The sequence below is a fragment of the Thunnus thynnus genome, chromosome 10 (genome assembly GCF_963924715.1).
Source record: "Thunnus thynnus chromosome 10, fThuThy2.1, whole genome shotgun sequence".
NCBI classification, from domain to species: domain Eukaryota; kingdom Metazoa; phylum Chordata; class Actinopteri; order Scombriformes; family Scombridae; genus Thunnus; species Thunnus thynnus.
Window position 1 is genome coordinate 3,666,866 of NC_089526.1, and position 23,826 is coordinate 3,690,691.

General features: G+C 36.3%; 2 protein-coding genes across 9 annotated transcripts in view; one reads left to right on the forward strand and one right to left on the reverse strand.

Moving 5' to 3' along the window:
* The window catches only part of nes (nestin), an 88,004-nt gene that overhangs the window by 36,097 nt on the left and 28,081 nt on the right, over positions 1-23,826 (reverse strand). The gene's annotated exons all lie outside the window — the stretch shown is intronic.
* LOC137190811 (asialoglycoprotein receptor 1-like) overlaps positions 1-23,826 on the forward strand; it is a 52,153-nt gene that overhangs the window by 23,054 nt on the left and 5,273 nt on the right. For 2 of the 7 annotated variants that reach the window (XR_010930290.1, XM_067600468.1), the window contains exons 5-7: positions 6,016-6,093; positions 8,494-8,613; positions 9,782-10,189. Coding sequence is in view for 6 of the 7 variants with exons in the window: in XM_067600468.1 (XP_067456569.1) it covers positions 6,016-6,093; positions 8,494-8,613; positions 9,782-10,189 (606 nt within the window). In the remaining variant the exon portion in view is untranslated. Of the gene's footprint in view, positions 1-45; positions 210-362; positions 476-3,353; positions 4,515-6,015; positions 6,094-8,493; positions 8,614-9,781; positions 10,190-10,280; positions 10,445-10,597; positions 10,711-10,786; positions 12,441-23,826 lie in introns of those variants that run through there. The other 5 variants (XM_067600471.1, XM_067600480.1, XM_067600481.1 and 2 more) reach the window with 5 other exon arrangements.

Here is a 23,826-nt window from a genome sequence, read left to right on the forward strand (position 1 = left end):
CACAATGCAGTAATGCTGTTTATTTGTTGGTCTCTGTTATTTCAGACAGACAGTGTAAAGCTTGTGAGGATGGCTGGCTGCATGACCAGTCCAGCTGCTATGCCATCAATAACGCTAAGTCTCCTGATCAGAAAACCTGGGAGGAAGCTCAAGACAACTGCAGAGGAAAGATTTCATATTTGGCTGCAATAGTTAATAAAGATGAAAAGGTAATGAGAAAACTGTGGGAATTTTATGATAGCCTATATGAAATGAAACTGTATTTTCTGTAGGTCTGAACACACTGAGTCTGTGGGCCACAGTGTGTTTATTTAAGTTCAGTGTTTAAATATCTCACATAACTGTCTTTCTGTTGTCCTCAGAAATTCATCAATGACAACAGTTGGCGCAGTAAAGGAGTCAAAGGCTACTGGATTGGGCTGAGAGTTGAAGATGGGAGATGGAAATGGATCGATGGAAGTAATCTGACTGAAAGGTAAAAGACACATTCCTAAATATTTAGAATCATAAAATCTATCTGCTTTGTTCTGAACATTATGTTCTTCCATCAGCTCCTGGACACAACCTACCAACGGTCACTGTGCAATTTCTGTCCATAATGAAGGATGGAAATCAGTGAACTGTGGTGACAAAAACGGATGGATCTGCAAAAAGAAGGCTTTATCTGTTTAAACACTGAGAGGCCACACTTGAGAAGGTTACTGGATAATCTGTAAAGATTAATAACATGTAAAATCATATTAACTGGCTTATAAATATCAATACAAAGATTTTTAATACAGAGTTTGGATTTCTTCCCAAAGCTATTCATGTATGTGTTGTGATTGCGTTTGTGTGTGTGTGTGAGGGCGCGAAAGTGAGTACTAACCAGATATCTAATACTTTGAATGTGCTGTTCTTCTACTTTGTAAGAGATGAGATGTTGTTTCCTGTTTTATTGTCATGTAATAGTTGAATTATTACTGCTGATTGGCCAACAGGGGAGCTGTTTTCTTCTCAACAAAATGTTCACACAGTTGTTTTCTTAAGTAATGTATTCTGATGAAAAGAATATATGTAAAGGTGACTGGTTGTTATTCTGTTTATTTAGAAGCAAATCTATATTTCAGTCTTGTATCTCCAGTGAATAAATGTGCTGCCACACCTTGTTGTTATTGTCTTTTTCTTACAAATTGCTCCCTGAAAAATTCAGAAAGCTTTCATCAAGTCAGAGAGAATGGCATTATTCAGGATGCTGTAACATGTTTAATCAAGATAAGACAGAAGCAGACCTGACCTCACTGTGTCTTGTCATGTTGCATTTGATTTCTCCAGTCTGCTCAATATAGTGGAGGTCCAGATGTTTAAACTGTGTTTGATCTGTGCTGTTTCAGAGGGACTTGAAAAAGAAGGTGACAACGTTAATGCCGCATTATGCACCGAGAACGAGATGTCAGCCACCTCAGGTATGTTATGAACACAATTTACCTTGCAAAATTTTAGAATTAAAAAGCTCAAAAAATAACCACTAATAATTATCATTATTACTGCTGATTGGCCAACATGGGGAGCTGCATTACTGGTTCCTTTTTTAAGTATTTGTATTCTCATGTAAAGGATATCTATATATAGATGTGACTGGTTATGTGTATGTTATGTGTTGTATGTCTATGCAGAAGCAAATCCATGTTTAAGTGTATTATGTATCACCAGTGAATAAATGTGCTGCAATGCACTGTTGTTATTATCTTTTTCTTACATGTTGCTCATTGAAAATGTCAGTAAGCTTTCATCAGTTGAAAAGAACAAGGATAAGTCAGGATGCTGTAACATGTTTTATCAAGACAGAAGCAGATCTGGCCTCAGTATGTTTGCTCCATTTGGGCCTCATGCAGTTACACAAACTGTCAACATCAGCACAAACAGAGCTCCAGAGAGGAACAGAAAGTCTTATTTATTACTGTGTTTTCCATGTTTGAATGCATATTTACACCATCTTAGGTCACAAAAGAAAATACAGCACAATCATATTATTTTTAAAGTTATGACTGAATGAAATTGTGCATTTTAAAATGGTAGATTTTGTGGTCGTCGCATGGGTCATTCAGTCTCAGCAGCAGCTTTGACAGTAGCTAAAACTGGCTGCGCCTGTAGTTGGTTAATCTCGAAGTTGAGTCTGAGATGAGAGGCGAGAAGAGCAGAGCGTACAGGAAACCAGAGGCAGGGAGGGAGGGAGGAAGTGGACAAACCCCTACACACATACTGCAACCACAAATTATATTTTTGATGCGATAGGAGTTTTAAAAAGATTAAAAAGAACTTAAATAGGAATGTAGATAGAGAGAGAAATATCAAGAAGACAAAACATAGAGTACAGCTGTAGCCTGTAGTGTTTTTACAAGTATCTGGATGTCAAGTTCAAATTCAAGTTTATCAAAACTACCGCTCTCTGTTAAATACTTTATTCATTTTCAGTTAACACTGAGCTCTCTGGATGTGTGCGGTGCACTCACTTTATGTCTGATGTAATTAAGATTTCTATATATTGGGAGATATTTGAGGAAAAATGTGATGCTTCTGCAGTTTGGCATCTAGAAGTATCATATTTAAAGATACTGAATATAAAAACTATAAGCTTATATGAAGTTTAAGTACCAACATATTGGATGCATTTACATTTACATTTTTCATTTAGCAGATGCCTTTATCCAAAGCGACGTACATATGAGACTGATACAACACAAGCAGGGATCTAGTCAGGAGACAACAACACCTGTAAGTGCCATAAAGCTTAAGTTTGGGCCCAATAGGACGTAGATTCCAACAAGAAGTGCAACAAGGCAATGATTAGAGTCCACAGAGTGCATAGAAGTTGTTTTTTTTTTCTCTCCCTACAGTTCATCAAGTGCAGAGGTGTTCACGAAAGAGCTTGGTCTTTAGTCTTTTCTTAAAGATTGAGAGGGACTCTGCGGATCGAACAGAGTTTGGTAACTCATTCCACCACCGAAGAACTACAGAGGAGAAGAGTCTAGATAGTGACTTAGGGCCCTGTTGTGGTGGTGGTACCAGGCACCTTTCGTTGGCAGAGCGTAGTGGGCGGGAGGGACTGTAGACCTGAATGAGGGAGTTCAGGTAGGCAGGAGCTACTTAAGTTGCTATTTTGTAAGCAAGTGTCAGGGTTCTGAATTTGATGCGGGCAGCAACTGGGAGCCAATGGAGGGATATGAACAGTGGGGTGACGTGTTGTTTTGGGCTGATTGAAGACCAGATTCTATATATAGAATAGCAGATTCTATTAAATATATATATATATATATATATATATATATATATATATATATATATATATATATATACATATACTGGTGGTTCTGTGCTTCAGTGAAAACTCATAAAAATTAGTGATTAAAACCCATCTGATGGTCTGCACTGGGTCAAGTAGCATGATTGAACTGTGTAAATGTGATGAGTGTGAATATTTCATTTTCAGTTTGGTTGGAGTAACAATAGAGCAGATTCTATTAAATGAATACAAAGATAAGATGTATTCAGTGCTAGAGTAGTTATCAGAGTGCAGTATGTCATTGCATAGATTGTACTGCATGTAGATAAAGTAAAGTTCAGAGGAGTGTTACCATAACATTAGAATTCATAAATCCTAACTGGAAATACAGCCAAGAGGTTTTGAGATATGTTTTCATTATTGGTACATTTTGAACTAAAAGTGGTGCAATAGATGAAAATCAACAAGGTCACCAAAATCATCAGGAATCATTATCTGGAGACTGTGACTATTCATATTAAAAGTGCAGTGCATTGCCAAAATGTCTTGCTCTTTATTCTTATTCATTTTGATTCAAGCTTTAATTAGAAAAGTCAAACAAACTAAATCTCTCTCACAGAGTACTTACAGAAATATTGCCTAGAAAACAACAATATGAAAAACCATAAAAATTGCAAACAGGACATAAATTGGCATATTTGAGCAAAAATACAGTAAAAAAAAAACATCTGTAAGAACCGGGGACCAAATCTACTAAGTGTAACACTTGGCTGAACAAAACAGACAGGAGTCATTTCACATTTACAGTAAAGCAAAGTATGTGTGAGATACAGAGCATGTGTCAATTAAGTGTCAAAACCACCACTTCATTTGGTTATTGTAAGATCAACATGAATTGAGTTTTCTAACAACACCAAGCAAACATCCAAAGTCCAAAGTTAAATCCTCTTCCTGCACATAGTGTTTGTAATATTGCCTTTTTTAAAAAAAATATTATCTTTCCATAATGCAAGAACATGGTCATGCATGCAAATTACTTACAACTAAAAGCAGAAGTTCATTTTAAAACTGTGGGTGATGAATAGAGGAAACAGACACTTCTGCTATTAGGTTACTCTATGGCTTAATTACAGCGGCAGTCTTCTGTCTACAAGTCAGACCGAACTCAACAGACAGACTGTAGCGATGGCGGAGGAGGAGATAAACTACGCTTCAGTTGTATTTAAAACTAAGACACAGCCCCGACCTGAAGGTAGGCTTAAATTTTCTTTTTGTTTAATACATAACATCAAGAATAAATATTACATTAAATGGATTGGACCCTTTATTTTTGTTTCTGTGATCATCCTTGTATGCATTGTTGATTTAAATACCGTATTTTGTTCAGTAATACTGGAAGGAAAATTAAGTTGGAATTTCTACAGATTAAAAGGTTACAATCAAGTCAGTTTAAATCTTTATTGTCCTGTAAGCGAAATTTGCAACCAGGACTCAAAAAACATAAAAAATTCATTTCTCATGTGGCTTGAGTACAGAGGAAGAAAGCAGCACAACACTGTGGAATCGTTGTTTTAAAACCTAGAGGTGGAAAATTATTAGTTTTTTTTTTAAATCTCAATGTTGAGATTCTAAAAACAAATATATTCATTTAAATCAAGGTACAATAGGCTAAATTTAAGTTAGAAATGTTACTAAACTCAGCACATAAAGTAAGATTTGGCAAATTTTTCATAGGCGCAACCCACATACTCAGCTCTGCTGCTCATCCCACAAATGCATGTTCCTTACAAATGTTGCACCATTTAAAAGGAAAATAAACAGGCTTTCCAACGGTATAAGATTTATTGCCAAGAAGCATTGTTACAACAAAGAAATAATCTACCAAACACAAATTCCCTTAATTTTTGTGTTTATATGTTTGAGTTCATTTACTTATCGTCCAGAGGAACTGTCAAATTTCATGTTTACCTGCAGCTACAGTTTCCTAAATACATGCTGTGATGTCTATCGAAACACCTTCCCTTCAACTGGTGACAGAAAACGGAAAACAATCGTAATGTGTTAATTACAGTTTCATCCCAACATATCAGTATAAACTGTTTGTCCCCTTACACTCTAAAATGTGTTTTGCTTGTTGTTACTTCATTTGGATGTTTGAGCTTCAATGTGCAGAACGATGTATGTGCAGAGTTTAACATTTAGCTGTTTTCTCTCCCCTAAAATCACAGTTTAAGATGTGAATACCAGCAGGATGAAAAATGAAAAATACAAATAGATAATATTTGCATATTCATAGATTCTGGATTTTTCAATGAGGGAGAGGAAGTAATTTTTTAGATTTCTTAGATTGTGGAAAAAACATATCAGACAAATTACTAGTCAAAGCAGATAACTGTATGTGTTAAAACATGTATGGAGAGTCGATCCTAGCCACAACTGCCTAAACCTGTCAGAAAAATATATAATGAAAAAGTTTTTTGAAAAGTATTTCCCCATGAAAGGCAGTCTCCCCTTTTATATGTGATCCACTCACTGTGAGAGTTTGATTTCATCATCTTGGGTTTTAGCAGGTAGTTTTAAAGCCCTATGAGGGTTAACAAAATACTATTCTGTATTCTATTTTGGGATAACAGCAATCACAAACAAAAAGCAAAAATTGTTAATTTCTAGGAATGGAATACGCTTTTAAAAGAGCTTGTCATTTGAACACTATACAGTAATTAATCATGAGATTATGTCCTTCAACCTTTCAGCTCAAAAGGAGGAGGACACTGTGTATGATGAGGTGAAGGTGCCAAACAAAACACCCAAACAAGCGGCTGACATGAACGGTAAGTTGAAAAGGAATGTACACAACATTCAGGTATTACTGCTACTGGGAACATTTCTAGTAAAATCATCTGTCTTTTTATTTCAACAGTAAACTAAACACAGAACTATTTAATGGCGAATGGTTTCTAATTGAGAAAACTGTCCCATCCTTTCCAGCCTTGATTCTTTCTCAGCGCAGCAATTTCAGCCTAATAATTACAATTTACAATACATTTAGCACACGCTTTTATCCAAAATGACGTACATCTGTAAGCTGATACAACACAAGCAGGGGTCTAGTCAGGAGAGAACATGAGCAAGTGCCATAAAGCTAAGTTTGAGTCTGATGGGACGTAGGTGCCAACAGGAAGTGCACAGAGGCAACACATAGAATGCATAGACGTAGATTTTTTTCTTCTCTTTTTTCCTTCAGTCCATTAAGTGCAGAGGTGTTTGTTAAAGAGCAAGGTCTTTAGTCTTTAGTCTGGAGTTTAGACCTGAATGAGGGAGTTCAGGTAGGCGGGAGCTGTTTTAGTTGCTGTTTGGTAGTCAAGTGTCAGGGTTTTGAATTTGATGCAGGCAGCAACTGGGAGCCAGTGGTGGGACAGGAACAGCGGGGTGACATGTGCTGTTTTGGGCTGGTTGAAGACCAGACGTGCCGCCACGTTTTGAATCATTTGCAGAGGTTTGAATGTATATGCGGGGAGGCCTGCCAATAAGGAGTTGCAATAGTCAATGCGTGATATTACGAGAGCCTGTACCAGGAGTTGTGCTGCATGCTCAGACAGGATCTTCCTGATGTTGTACAGGGCAAACTGACACGACCAAGCAATTGAGGCCACGTGAACCTTAAATAATCTAAATCGGTCAAGAAAAAATTATGGACTTCAAAGTAAGTTACTTGGTCATATTTTATCAGAAATACTAGTGCAGCAGGATTAGCCAGTAACTAATATTCAACAGGGCTTAGAAGGTTTGTGCTTTGGCACTGTTGTAACTGACTGTAGAATTGTTAGATGCTATACAAAATCAATGAATAGGTCAAAATACAAACTTGTGTCGACATTATAATTTTATATTTAAATAGACCTTCATGTGTTTGAACTATTCTGTCTAATTAAATTTGGGTTAAATGTTTCAGTACAGCTCATAATGTTCTCCTGACAATAATGAAGATATTCAAGCAGTAAGATATAACTCACTCTGTTGCGGTAGAGTGATCACGCTGTATCTGAGGCATTCATAGCGGCCAGGATGTATAACTGCACTTCCATGAGTTCACCTATCAAACATTGTGGGTTGTTCTGTGATGTATTTTTCCTTGGATTTACTGTTAATGCAGTTTCAGTTCCTGCAGGTGTGATTCTTGTTTTTCTGCGTTTAGCTATAGGGTAAATATCACTGCTCATAATAACTACCTTGTTTTTGTCTCTGGACATGGAAAATATCTCTTAAAGAGCGACACCAGATTTTTTTCTCCAAGACGGAGACAAAAGGGCAATAAATTGTTTTAGCCAGGGTAGCAGCACGACTCTATGGGTGGTAATGTTGGTCTGTCAGTCCACCAGACTGAATTAACTGTTAAATGGAACAAACATTCATGATGACCAGCAGATAAAACTGACTGGTGATCTTCTGACTTTTCCTGTTGCACCACCATGAGGTTGTTATTTTTGGCTTTTAGTAAAATCTCCATAAAACTATTGGATGGATTCTCTTGAAAGAAAACAGACATCCATAGCCCCCAAAGAATGAATCCTTATGACTTTGGTGTCCTTAATTTCCACAAGCAGGTCAAAATCTTCACTAATCAAGTGTAACATCTCAACATCGACTTGATAGATTAGCACAAAATTTTGCACAGACATTCATGGTTCCCAGAGGATAATTTGGTGATTCCCCTGATTTGTCCTCTATCATCACCATTAAGTTGACATTTGTGGTTTTGAGGGAAATATCCATTGGATGGATTTCCATCAAATTTGGTTACAGACATTTAATGGTGGTGAGCTGGTGATCTCCTGACTTTTTTCTAGCAGCATCATCAGGACAAAATGTTAATTTGTACAATACTTTGGTTTATGACCAAATACCTCAACACTAGTAATGTTCCCATCAGCCTCAGCTGTACTTTGTGCTAATGATCAAATGCTCGCATGCTAACATGCTGATTTGAAATGATGAACATGGTTAACATTCTGTGGAAACCCACATCAATCAATCTGTATAGTGTGTGCATAAAACTTGCAGGTTCTGGCCGTGCAGAAAGACCCATTAAAATGTGTCGAGTAACTGTGACAGATCTGACCTCACACCTTTGTCGCCCGTCACCCTGCATCATCCTCATCACTCTCTGTTGTAAACTAGGATATAAATCTGAACTATGGATAAAATGATTTTAATTTCTTGTTTAATCTCAGCAGGATTCTTGTCAGACATGAAAGCCACCAACAGACGTCACCGCTATCAGCTGTTGGCTTGTTGTTTGGGGACTTTTTTTGTCATTTTGCTGTTGGACATCATAGCAGTCGGTGTCTTCCGTAAGTATACAAAACAAGCAGTCATGCATGAACTCAGACTTAGACATGAGACAGACGTTTTTTTTTTTAAAAAGTACCATTTTCTTCTGTAACCTTTATTTGATGGTATATATGATCAGTCATATTTGCCACAGTGAGAAGCTCAGATCATCTATTGGCAGTTTGTTTTACCAAATGTAAGTGTATGCCTCTAATTGTTTTCTAAATCTGTAACAAACAAATTAATTTCTGGACACAACAAGTAATGTATGTTCTTCTCCAGTTTAATTTTATTTCAGAAAAAAAAACCCTCGAATGGTAGTCAAATTAATATTTCAGTTCATAGGGGACTTGCATATACAAAACATAAGCCACAACAGAGCAGAGGTTGGCAACCAAATAAGTGGAAAACAAAGACATGTATGCTTAGAGAGGATTTAAAGGATAAGGATGAGAAGATATTCTATATTTTTTTTGTTGTCAGCTAATCTCATGAAAAGACCAAAACCAACAATGAATTGATCCTACCAACAAGTATTACCTATGTATTTATACCTACATATTTAAGTCTGTCAAATACTATTAAAAACAGATAATTGAGCCACACAGTCACACTGGGTGACATTTTCTCTCATAAAAATGAACATGGACATTTCAGTTTCTGGTTCTATGAAGGGTTGCTAGTGCACCAAATCCATGATTGAAAAAAGTCACTGACAAATACACCATTTACTTCTGTTTGAGTAATGTTTACTTGAAACTACAGTGCCCACCTGTTTAAGGAAATTAAGATTTACAACTATAATAGGAACCAGTGGGCTTGGATTAAGTGCCACAGACAGGCAGGGGAAGTCAGAAAATGATGACAGATAGACTAACACGTTGTTGGATTTGTTAACAACAATAACAACAACAACAACAGAAAATACAGAATATCATCACAGTAAAGTTACACAGTCACACAGTAAAGTGTCCTAATATCAAAATACATTAGATGCTACTCAACACATCAGACAAGCAGCTCCATGTCTGTCAGCAGCTTTAAAAATTTAGAAACACAGCCTATAACTTCCAAAAGGCTGGAAAACCTAAAGTAAAACAGACAGGAAGTAGCTTCCAACAGTGGCAACATGACAAAACCAAAACTGCATCATTACTATCAAATAAGAGGCATTTCTTCCTTTTGCAGTTTCTATGTATACTGGTGAGAGTCATGTAAGTGAGCTGAATCAGTTAAAAGACAACCGAACGACTCTACTGCTGATCAGTCGCAACCTGACAGACGACAACAACAAACTCAGATCAGAAAATGAAAACTTGAGGAGAGACTACAATAATCTGACAGTCATCAATGGAAACCTGACACAGGCCTATACTGTCTCAGAGAGCAGGATCACAACCCTGACTGCAGAAAACCAGAAACTGACTGCAGAAAAACAGACACTGACTGCAAAAAACAACGAGCTGAACACACAAATCCAGGAACTGAAGACACAGAAGAACAACTTAGCAGAACAAATAAGAAAGTTGAGTGAGAACAGCGTTGATCAAGAACACCAGAAGATTGATGCCTACTGCCCCAAAGAAAATAATAACAGTAGGTTCAGATCTTATAATTGAAGTTCAAAAATAATCAATAATTTCACAATGCAATAATGTTGTTTATTTGTTGGTCTCTGTTATTTCAGACAGACAGTGTAAAGCTTGTGAGGATGGCTGGCTGCATGACCAGTCCAGCTGCTATGTAATCAATAACGCTAAACCTCCTGATCAGAAAACCTGGGAGGAAGCTCGACACGACTGCAGAGGAAAGTTTTCAGATTTCGCCGTAATAGTTAATGAAGATGAAAAGGTAATGACAAAACTATGGGAATTTTATGACAGCCTATATGAAATGAAACTGTATTTTCTGTAGGTCTGAACACACAGAGTCTGTGGGCCACAGTGTGTTTATTTAAGTTCAGTGTTTAAATATCTCACATAACTGTCTTTCTGTTGTCCTCAGAAATTCATCAATGACAACAGTTGGCGCAGTCAAGGAGTCAATGGCTACTGGATTGGCCTGAGAGTTGAAGATGGGAGATGGAAGTGGATCAATGGAAGTGATCTGACTGAAAGGTAAAAGACACATTCCCAAATATTTTGAATCATAAAATCTATCAGCCTTGATCTGAACATTATGTTCTTCCATCAGCTCCTGGACACAACCTCCTACCAACGGTCACTGTGCAATTTCTGTCCAAAATGAAGGATGGAAATCAGTGAGCTGTGGTGACAAAAACGCATGGATCTGCAAAAAGAAGGCTTTATCTGTTTAAACACTGAGAGGCCACACTTGAGAAGGTTACTGGATACTCTGTAGAGATTAATAACATGTAAAATCATATTAACTGGCTTATAAATATCAATACAAAGACTTTTAATAGAGTTTGGGATTTTTCCCAAAGCTATTCATGTATGTGCTGTGTGTGTGTGTGTGTGTGTGTGTGTGTGTGTGTGTGTGTGTGTGTGTGTGTGTGTGTGAGCATGCTAAAGTGAGCTTATACTTTGAATATGCTGTTCTTCTACTTTATTAGATATGAGATGTTGTTTCCTGTTTCCTGTAACAGTTGAATTATTACTGCTGATTATTATTACTACTAGTGAGTTGTTTTGTTAAATATTGTATTATGATGAAAAGAATATATGTAGTGTTATTCTATTTATTTAGAAGCAAATCTATATTTCAGTCTTGTATGTGTGAGCATGCTAAAGTGAGCTAACTAATACTCTGAATGTGCTGTTCTTCTACTTTGTTAGAGATGAGATGTTGTTTCCTGTTACAGTTGAATTATTACTGCTGATTGGCCAACAGGGGAGCTGTTTTCTTCTCAACAAAATGTTCACACAGTTGTTTTCTTAAGTAATGTATTCTGATGAAAAGAATATATGTAGAGGTGTCTGGTTAAGTGTTATCTGTTTATTTAGAAGCAAATTTATATTTCAGTCTTGTATCTCCAGTGAATAAATGTGCTGCCACACCTTGTTGTTATTGTCTTTTTCTTACAAATTGCTCCCTCAAAAAGTCAGAAAGCTTTCATGAAGTCAGAGAGAATAGCATTATTCAGGATGCTGTAACATGTTTAATCAAGATAAGACAGAAGCAGACCTGACCTCACTGTGTCTTGTCATGTTGGCTCCATTTCAGCCTCATTAATCAGTTACATACACCGACAACATCAGCACCAATACAGCTCCAGAGAGCGTCAAGAAGTCTTATATTAGGGAAGTATCATATTGTGTGGTTTTCCTGCCTTTCAACCAGTGCATGCTGGGATAACCTCCACTTCCACCAGGACTCTACAGACTTACAGCAAGTACACAATGTGACACAATTGCTGGCAGTGTTGTTTACCATCAGACATCATTCATTTTGTAAAATACAAACATAAACAATCTACTGCTACACAAAACCATGAGAAAGCATCTTACCTGCATATAAAGAAACATTTAACTTTTTAAAAGTATTTCTGTATATTTCTGTTCATCAAAGCATAAAGTTCACCAGCATCCTATATGAAGGCTGTAGGGGAAAGTTAAAAGTGTACAAACTTTTATAGAGAGGTTGATGGTTTTAGTTCTGCTTTGAAGTTGTGAAAGGTGTTTGGTTAGCGGCTAATGCTAAGTTCTTGTGTTAGAAAATCTCCTTTAATGGTTTTAACCCGCTGTGTCTGCAGCATATTCTCACACTATTGCAGTTTGCCTTTAATCAGCAACTTTTATCATTATCAAATACATTTGCCTATTTCTTTTCTGCAGAGACCGAAAACTCATCTGACAAACACGACATTCTACCTTTAAATACACACAACTTCCTATTTCATTAAGTCGAAACTTGAGTAACATGATTGTGGTTAATGTTGTTTTGTGACCTGAGATGGTGAAAATAAATATCTGCATTCAGACAGACTGAGCAACATTAATGGACAGACAGATGGGTGGATGGATGAGCTCTCAAACATTCTTATTTCAACATTCTCAATTATCACATATGCCTCATTAAAAGCTGTATGATTTATGAACAAACCAACACATAATAAGTTCATTGTTTATTAGTCATACTGGGAACAAAACTCTATCCACTCATCCATCCTTCCATTCATTCATCACCCATCCCCTACACTCTACCTGCTCACTGTATGTAAGTTTAGAGTCCTGGTGGAAGTGGAGGTTATCCCAGCATGCACTGGGTGAAAGGTAGGAAAAGAGTCTAGAGAAATATCCAGTCTAAAACAGGGCTAACACACAGATTAACACACACACACCTGACATGCATGTGTTTGCACTGCGGGAGGAGACTGATGACCCAGAGGAAGGTCATGTGACCACGAGGGAACATGTAAACTCCACACAGAAAGGCTAAAAAGCAGGACCTTCATCATGTGAAGTGGCAGTGTAATCACTGAGCCTCTTTGCTGCCCAGGAACAAAATTCGGCACAATAAGTAACAACACCATTAAAGACTAAAACCCCATCTGACAAACATGGAGTTCCTCTTTATAAAACACTCTAATAAGCAAGACTTCCTGTTACAATCTAAATGTTTCTTTATCTGCACACAAGATACTTAATAATTACACGTTGGCACCAAATGCTTTCAAAATGTTGACATTTTTTAAACTTCATCTTTTGCATTCGATTTCTCCAATTTGCTCAACTTATTTCTGCAAATAAAGGCTAATTTACTGCAGATATCGAAACCTTTGTGTTTGATCTGTTCTGTTTCAGAGGAACATGAGAAAGAAGGTGACAATGTTAATGCAGCTGCATGCACTGAGCAAAATTTCAGCCACCTCATCTTTGGTCACAAAATAACATATACCACAAATAATGTTATTGATCAATTTTTGAATTCATGAAAAAGCAAGATGAGTGTACTAAAAGGTAGAATTTAATTTGATCAGATAGGTCTTCGGTCTCAGCAGAAAGAAACATCAAAGTGTTCATGAAAGGTGAACTGCACTGACATGACAATATGTTGCAAACACACCCTGTTAAAACCAGTAAAGGAGGAGATTTCATAACACAAGAACTCAAGAAGCATTGGCCGCTGACCAAACAACTGTCGCGGCTCCAAAGCAGAACTAAACCATAAACTTCTCTGAACTTTACCATTTCCCTATAACCTTCATATAGAACTGCTGACTAACTGCCTCTTTTGTTCAGGATGAACAGAAAAACACAGAAGCTTACCTTTACTTCTAAGAATCCAAATGTCTCTTTTTCTGGAGGTAAGATACTTTCTGATACATAATACAGGTTCTCATCTTTTTGTGAGGCAGTATGTTATTTTATTCTTTTTATAATGCATGGTGCTTTTGATACATGACAACACATTGGCAGCAAATGATTCCGAAATGTCAAAATTGATTTCAGACCTCATCTTTTGCATTTGATTTCTCCAGTTTGCTTAATATAGTGGAGGTCCAGATGTTTAAACAGTGTTTGATCTGTGCCGTTTCAGAGGAACTCGAGAAAGAAGGTGACTATGTTAATGCCGCATTATGCACCGAGAACAAGATGTCAGCCACCTCAGGTATGTTATGAACACGATTTACCTCACAAAATTTTAGAATTAAAATGTTGAATATACTAGTAATTATGAGGACGGAAAGTGTGAATATGAGAGCTGAAGACTGTATATGTGGTGTTATTAAATAAAGGTGTGTTCATTTTTTTTCAATATCAAAAGTCTACAAAAAGCCAATTTGAGCTAAAGCAAATTGTTAACATAATTCTGCTGAATCCATATTTTTTCTCAGATAAGAAGTCTGCCTCCTTAACTCAGTCTTTTCTACCAATAGCAGTGATTTGGGTGATTCTGTTAGTAATCATGGCCCTTCGTATCCACTGTGAGTATTTACTCATCAGTCACTCTGTGCCTTCTGTAAGCAATATTTGTATTTGTCTCTATTAATACTCAGCTGCAATGATTCCTGTCCCAGGTTTGTTCAATGAAAATTAAGATGAGAGCTTTTTTCTTCTCAACACAGTTGTTTTCTTAAGTAATGTATTCTGATGAAAAGAATATATGTAGAGGCGACTGGTTAAGTGTTATCTGTTTATCTAGAAGCAAATTTATATTTCAGTCTTTTATCTCCAGTGAATAAATATGCTGCCACACTTTGTTGTTATTGTCTTTTTCTTACAAATTGCTCCCTGAAAAAGTTGAGCAGTCTCTCAATACAGCTCTTCAGAATGTGAGCATCTGGTTATCTGTTAACATGTTATCCCTCTATCTTGGAAAGATTGAAGTAATTTAGATCTAAAATATCACTCAAACAGACCCAAGAGTTTAAAGTTAAAGTGGGAGAAACTCCAATTACCAGTAGAAATTGTGTTACATATTCAGGATGTGAACTATCAGGTGAATCAATGGTTTTAAAAGTTATTTTTTAGTCAACCAAAGGATTAAATTTTAGTTAGAAAAGCCAGACTGTGAAATAAATCAACTCTACATATCCAGGCAGGAACTCTGGTTCAGGGTCACTTTGACTATACTTCCACCTGTTGGTACAAAGGATTATTGCAGCTTCTGAAAAGCAAATTCCTTAAGACACAAAACAAACTAGTTAGGGTCATTTTAAAACTTCTACGTTGAGTCAGATCACTTTAAAAAACTAAACTGGCAAACAGTTGAGAAAATGGTTAACTTTATTAAGTTATATCTTACTTATAAAATTAGTTTTAAACACTTCAATTAATTTTATTTAGTTTTACTTTAAGACTTTAATGGGTAAAAATATATTCCTTTATTCTAGAGCTGTACTATAGAACAACCTTCCTTTCAGTCTAAAACTCATCACATCAGAGCACATATTCACAGTGGCCTTGAAAAGATGGTTTCTCAGTCATTTATAACCTGATATACATGATGAAGGGAGCTTAGAGCATGCAGACCATGATACCTCACCATTGTATGTATTGTATATAATTGTTGGCATACATGTATTTGTCCTATTTTGTCATTGTCATGCTGATTGTCATACTGTGTGTAGAGGACAACAAAGGAAATAAGCCTTTTTGTGATTTAATTCATGATTGTAACAATTTTAAATCTGTATGTTTTAGGGGATCAAATGAATTCAATCAGTCAATCATCTCTAAAAACAACATCAAACTGACTGCAGTAAACCAGCAGATGAAGACAGCAAATCAGCAACCACATGATTCTACTGATGGTCAGTTGCAACCTGACAAACCTCAACAACAAACGAATGCAAGATCACAAACCTGCTTGTGGAAAACCAGAACCTGACAACACAAAACAAGCAGCTCAACACTGGAAACCAGGAGCTGGACACACAGAGGAACAACTAAACACAGCAAATATGAAGTGAGTTCAGTGGAGCATTGATACCTACTGCCTCAAAGAAAATGACACTATGTTCAGATATCATTAACCCTTTAACATCCACCCTTTTTATAGAATTTTCACCTATTTGGCACACCCACATGGAAAAGCTTATAACAGGAGAACTGTAAGGCCAAGATGCATGTATTAGGCTTCAAGTGACATCTTCTGGTTTCTGGAAATGTGCTTGTTTAGCATCTGGCTAAAACACAAACAAAACTACATCAGTTCAAATGAGGCTCAAAAAAGTGTTTTTGGTCCTCGTTTATAATGAGTCATATTTGAATAACAATAATTAGGACACGCTTTATGCCAGAACCATGCAAATGCAGCTGCATACTGGTTGTTTGTGTAAGTATTTGTATTCTCATGTAAAGGATATTTATATGTAGATGTGACTGGTTATGTGTATGTTATGTGTTGTATGTCTTTGCAGAAGAAAATCCATGTTTAAGTGTATTATGTATCACCAGTGAGTAAATGTGCTGCAATGCATTGTTGTTATTATCTTTTTCTTATGTTTGCTCCATTTGGGCCTCATGCAGTTACACAAACCATCAACATCAGCACCAACAGAGCTCCAGAGAGGAACAGAAAGTCTTATTTATTTACTTTCAGTCTCAGCAGCAGCATTGACAGTAGCTAAAACTGGCTATGCCTGTAGTTGGTTAATCTTGAAGATGAGTCTGAGATGAGAGGCGAGAAGAGCAGAGCGTACAGGAAACCAGAGGCAGGGCGGGAGGAAGTGGACAAACACCCACACACATACTGCAACCACTAATATTATTAATGCAATAGGGGTCATTATAAAAGCTTAATTAGGAATGTAGATATATACATATACAGAGAGAGAAATATCAAAAAGACAAAACGTAAAAAGAGTACAGCTGTAGCCTGTAGTGTTTTTACAAGTATCTGAATGTCAGGTTCAAATTCAAGTTTATCATCACAGCACAAACCAAAACTCCCGCCCCCTGTTTAATTCATTACTTTATTCATTTTCAGTTAACACTGAGCTCTCTGGATGTGTGTGGTGCACTCACTTTATGGCTGATGTTATTGGGATTTCTGTATATTGGGTCTTGTGAAAATCACATCTGTATCATATTTACAGCAGCTCCTTTATTTGATTCAAATACTTCATGTGTCTGTGGCAGAATGCATCATATCTGCACCTGAAGAACTGACAGTCTGATCTATCGTCACTTCTTGTGTGTTTCTTGTTGAAGATTATAATTTGATCCATTCTTGCATTTCTTACGATGGAATAATCTTGTTACCAGTACATCTCCTCTGAGATCAGCTGTGTGGTTTATTAACACTCATGTCAACAGGACAACAGTCTGGTACAACAAATGTCTTATTATTTGAGCAGCACAGCAGCTCTCAGATATTCATAGTCTTGCAATCTGCATGTGGCTTAACCATACAACTCTGTCATACCTTAAAGCAGAACTAAAACATACACTTCTCTGTGAAATACTTAATTGGTACACTGCATAGCCCTCATATATGACTGCTTGTCAACTTCATGCTTTGTTCAGAATGAACAGAAAAACAGACACTTACTGTAACTTTTCAAAGTCCAAATGTTTCTTTGTCTGAACACAAGATACTTTCTAATACATTAAAACATAACAAGGTTACCACCTTTTAGTGCAGCAATATATTACTTTATTATGTTTCATAATAGATGATGTTTTGCTGCCTGACAACACAACAAAAATATCAAACTTTGTTTCAAACTTCATCTTTTGCATTTGATTTCTCCAGTCTGCTCAATAAAGTGGAGGTGATTCTGCAAAAAAGGCAAATTTACTGCAGATACTGAAACATTTGTGTTTGATCTGTTCTGTTTCAGAGGAACCTGAGGAAGAAGGTGACAATGTTGTTGTATTTTATAAGAATAATTTGCTTTACAAAATGTAATTTTGTTGAGCATGAGGTTTTTTAACATTAAAATGTTATGTAAACATGAAAATGTGAATGTTTAACAGCTGAAAACTCGATATGTGGTATTTTAAAAAGATGGGTGTTTTCCTTTTTTCAATATCAAAAATCTATTAAAAAAAAAAAATAAAAAAAGTCCATTTGTATGTATTAAAGCACTTTGTTGACATAATTCACCTAAATTCTTATTTTTCCTCTAAGATGTCTCTCTCCTTCACTCAGTCTTTTCCACCAATAGCAGTGAGTTGGGTTATCCTGTTTTAATCACAACCTTTCTTTCGGTTGCACAACTGTTGCAACTTCAAAGCAGAACAAAAAACCATAAACCTCTCTGCACTTTATCATTTCTCTGTAGCCTTCATATAGAACTGCTGACTAACTGTCTCTTTTGTTCGGGATGAACAGAAAAACACAGAAACTTGCTGTTACTTCTAAGAATCCAAATGTCTCTTTTTCTGGAGGTAAGATACTTTCTAATACATAAAAACCATATCAGATTCTAGTCTTTTTATGAAGCAGTCTTTATTCTTTTTTCATAATGCATGGTGCTTTGGATACATGAAAATGCTTTGGCAGCAAAAGCTTTTGAAATGTCAAATTGTATTTGATTTCTCCAGTCTGCTCAACATATTGGATGTCATTCTGCAAATAAAGACCAATTTACTGCAGATATTTAAACATTAGTGTTTGATCTGTACTGTTTCAGAGAAAATTGAAGAAAGTGACAATGTTAATATAGCAGCATTTACTGTCCACAAAATGTCAGCCACCTCAGGTATGTTATTAGCACAATTTACTTGACAAAATTTCATTTTGTTAAGCATTCGTTTTTTTTATTAAAATGTTGAATAAACTAGTAATTATGATGACTGAAAGTGTGAAAATGAGAGCTGAAGACTGTATATGTGGTATTATTAAATAAAGGTGTGTTCATTTTTTCAACATCAAAAGTCTATAAAAAGACAGTTTGAGTTGAAGCAAATTGTTGACATAACTCTGCTGAATCCTTATTTTTGCCTTAGATAAGAAGTCTCCTTCCTTCACTCAGTGTTTTCTACCAATAGCAGTGTGCTGGGTGATACTGTTGGTAATCATGGCCCTTCGTATCTACCGTGAGTATCTTCTATGTGAATATCACATCAAATTAAATGTTTTTCTTTTTCTGTAGCTTGTTCTTGTTGTTGTTAGTTCTTATTTAAAGGACATGTTGACATTTTTTAAGTCTGTCTTAAAACAATATGTCAGATGACCAAATGTACATTGTTACAGTTGTTTCTTGGTGCAATCATTCCCCCTGTTCATAATGGCCTTCAAATGGAGAAGATCCTCATTCTGTGCAAAAGTGCTAAATGGCTGCATTTATGTAGTGCTTTTATCCATAGTGCTTTATAATTGACCTCATTCATCCATTCACACACACACTGACTGACTCAGTCTGCTGAATCCTCACATTAGCTTCAGCTAAGGTTTGGGATATATTTTTGCAGACAACAAGGTTTGTGGATTTTGTCCACCATCTCTTACACTGGAAGTTCATTAGGAAGGAATCTTTTATTGACCAGTATGAACAACAGGAATATTGACAGGACGCAAAACGTGTTGTAATGTTTGTATAGACACCAGTATTATTTTATTTAAAAAATGTTAACCTATCATTTGTGTTTTTTATGAATGTAAAACATTTTTTTAAAATTGTGTTTTTGTACAAAATTGCTAAATAAATAAACTTGCCTTGCAACAAATTCTCACAGCTCAACCCCTTCCTCTGTCTGTTGCTGTAGTTACATCTGTCATCTCTGCCAAGCTGACAGAAAACCAGCAGCTTGTGAAATCCTTAAAAGACAACCAAATGACTCTACCAGTGATCAATCGCAACCTGACAGAGGCCTATGCTGTTGTAGCAAGCAAGATCATAAACCTGACTGCAGAAAACCAGAAGCTGACAGCAGAAAACAACAAGCTGAACACACAAAACCAGGAACTGGAGGCACAGAACAACAACTTAACTGAACAAATACGAAAGTGGAGTGAGAACGGTGTTGCTCGAGTCCAGCAGATCATTAATGCCTACTGCCCCATAGACAAAAATAACAGTAAGTTCAGATCTTATAACTCAAGTCCAAAAATAACCAATAAAAATGTCACAATGCAGTAGTGTTGTTTATTTGTTGGTCTCTGTTATTTCAGACAGACAGTGTAAACCTTGTATGGAAGGCTGGCTGCACTACCAGTCCAGCTGCTATGTAGTCCATAACCTTGAACCTCCTAGTCAGAAAACCTGGGTGGAAGCTCGAGACAACTGCAGAGAAAAGATTTCATATTTGGCTGTAATAGTTAATGAAGATGAAAAGGTAATGACAAAACTGTGTTATTTAATTTCAGTGTTTAAATATCTCACATAACTGTCTTTCTGTTGTCCTCAGAGATTCATCAATGACAACAGTTGGCGCAGTAAAGGAGTCAAAGGCTACTGGATTGGCCTGAGAGTTGAAGATGGGAGATGGAAGTGGATCAATGGAAGTAATCTGACTGAAAGGTGAAAGACACATTCCCAAATATTTTGAATCATAAAATCTATCAGCCTTGATCTAAACGTTATATTCTTCCATCAGCTCCTGGATACAACCTCCTACCAATGGTCACTGTGCAATTTCTGTCCAAAATGAAGGATGGAAATCAGTGAACTGTGGTGACAAAAACAGATGGCTCTGCAAAAAGAAGGCTTTATCTGTTTAAACACTGAGAGGCCACACTTGAGAAGGTTACTGGATACTCTGTAAAGATTAATAACATGTAAGATCATATCAACAGGCTTATATATATATATATATATATATATACATATATATATATATACACACACATATATACATATATATATATATACACACACATATATACATATATATATATACACACAAAGATTTTTAATACCGAGTTTGGGATTTTTCCCAAAGCTATTCATGTATGTGCTCTGTGTGTGTGTGTGTGTGAGCATGCTAAAGTGAGCTAATTCGTTGAATATGCTGTTCTTCTACTTTGTTAGAGATGAGATGTTGTTTCCTGTTTTATTGTCATGTAACATTTGAATTATTACTGCTGATTGGCCAACAGGGGAGCTGTTTCCTTCTCAACAAAATGTTCACACAGTTGTTTTCTTAAGTAATGTATTCTGATGAAAAGAATATATGTAGAGGTGACTGGTTAAGTGTTATTCTACTTATTTAGAAGCAAATTCATATTTCAGTCTTGTATCTCCAGTGAATAAATATGCTGCCACACCTTGTTGTTATTGTCTTTTTCTTACAAATTGCTCCCTGAAAAAGTCAGAAAGCTTTCATCAAGTCGGCGAGAATGGCATTATTCAGGATGCTGTAACATGTTTAATCAAGATGAGACAGAAGCAGACCTGACCTCAGTATAGTTGCACCCGAGTATTGCTTTAAGAAATATTTTAAAATGTCAATATTTTCAAATCACAGTTCTTAGGGGTCCTGGATAAATTAGTTCCAATTAAAACATCAGAACATAGTTTTCAGAAGTTTAAGATATTGACAAATTGGGTAAATAGACTGCTCTCTAAAACTAAGAAAGATTTTCTCAAATACAAAATGACTGAATGCAGGAAGAGCCAAGAAAATTGTGGAAATCCAGCAAAGAACTATATGTGAAGTTAAAGGTCAACTATGACTGTTTTAAATTTTTATTTTGCATCGGTTGCTAAGGATCTGGCTAATAACTCCCTCAGCACTCAAACTTAACCTTTTAAACCACACAAAAGCGACTGGACCTGATGGGTTACCAGCTAGATTCACAAGGGATGCTGCAGAAGTTACACAGTAGTTCCATATGTCAGGCATATAATAAATCTTTCTATTATGTCAGGTAACGTTCCAGATGGGCTTCAGTTCGGTAGAGTTATTCCAGTACACAAGAAGGGAAGTCATCTAGACCCAGGGAATGAGGCCGGTCTCAACTTTATCTGTGTGGTCAAAAATTCTGGAAACAAATGGTGCAAGATCAAATATATGACTACATCTCTAGAAAAACCCTTCTGTATGAAATTCAATATGGATTTAGGAAATCATATTCAACAGATACCAGATCATATTAAGAAACAAGTAGGTGAAGGTTATGTGGTATGGTTGGATACACAGAATACATTTGACACTGTGGACCATAGCATTTTATTGATTAAGCTCAAGGCTATGGGATCTAATAAGCAGGCTGTTGACTGGTGTCAGTCCTTTTTAATAAAGCAGACACATGTTATGGCTGTTAATGGGACATTATCTGATTTTAGAACTGTTGAATGTGGAGTTCTACAAGGCAGTGTTTTAGGTCCACTTCTTTTTGTTGTACGTTAATGATATGAAGTCAGCCGGTTTTAGGAATGTTTTTTAAACGCTGATGGGTCTACTCTACTAGTGGCTCAAAGATAAAGTTGAGCAGTCTCTCAATACAGCTCTTCAGAATGTGAGCATCAGGTTATCTGTTAACATGTTATCCCTCTATCTTGGAAAGACTGAAGTAATTTAGATCTAAAATATCACTTAAACACACCCAAGAGTTTAAAGTTAAAGTGGGAGAAACTCCAATTACCGGTAGAAATTGTGTTACATATTCAGGATGTGAACCATCAGGTGAATCAATTGTTTTAAAAATTACAACCAAATGATTAAATTTTAGCTAGAAAAGCCAGACTGTGAAATAAATCAACTCTACATATCCAGGCAGGAACTCTGGTTCAGGGTCAGTTTGACTATACTACCACCTGTTGGTACAAAGGATTATTGCAGCTTCTGAAAAACAAACTCCTGATGACACAAAACAAACTAGTTAGGGTCATTTTAAAACTTCTACATTGAGTCAGATCACTTTAAAAAACTAAACGGGCTAACAGTTGAGAAAATGGTTAACTTTATTAAGTTATATCTTACTTATAGAATTATTTTTAAACATTAATATAAGTGTTTAAAGACACCCATAACCATCCAAAAAGGGGCAATTCAATTTATTTTATTTAGTTTTGCTTGAAGACTTTAATGGGTAAAAATATATTCCTTTATTCTGCAGCTGTACTATAGAACAACCTTCCTTTCAGTCTAAAACTCATCACATCAGAGCACATATTCACAGTGGCCTTGAAAAGATGATTTCTCAGTCATTTATAACCTGATATACATGATGAAGGGAGCTTAGAGCATGCAGACCATGATACCTCACCATTGTATGTATTGTATATAATTGTTGGCATACATGTATTTGTTCTATGTTGTCATTGTCATGCTGATTGTCATACTGTGTGTAGAGGACAACAAAGGAAATAAGCCTTTTTGTGATTTAATTCATGATTGTAACAATTTTAAATCTGTATGTTTTAGGGGATCAAATGAATTCAATCAGTCAATCATCTCTAAAAACAACATCAAACTGACTGCAGAAAACCAGCAGATGAAGACGGCAAATCAGCAACAACACGACTCTACTGATGGTCAGTTGCAACCTGACAAACCTCAACAACAAACACTTAGAAAGCAAGATCACAAACCTGCTTGTGGAAAACCAGAACCTGACAACACAAAACAAGCAGCTCAACACTGGAAACCAGGAGCTGGACACACAGAGGAACAACTAAACACAGCAAATATGAAGTGAGCTCAGTGGAGCATTGATACCTACTGCCTCAAAGAAAATGACACTATGTTCAGATATCATTAACCCTTTAACATCCACCCTTTTTTATAGAATTTTCACCTATTTGGCACACCCACATGGAAAAGCTTATAACAGGAGAACTGTAAGGCCAAGATGCATGTATTAGGCTTCAAGTGACATCTTCTGGTTTCTGGAAATGTGCTTGTTTAGCATCTGGCTAAAACACAAACAAA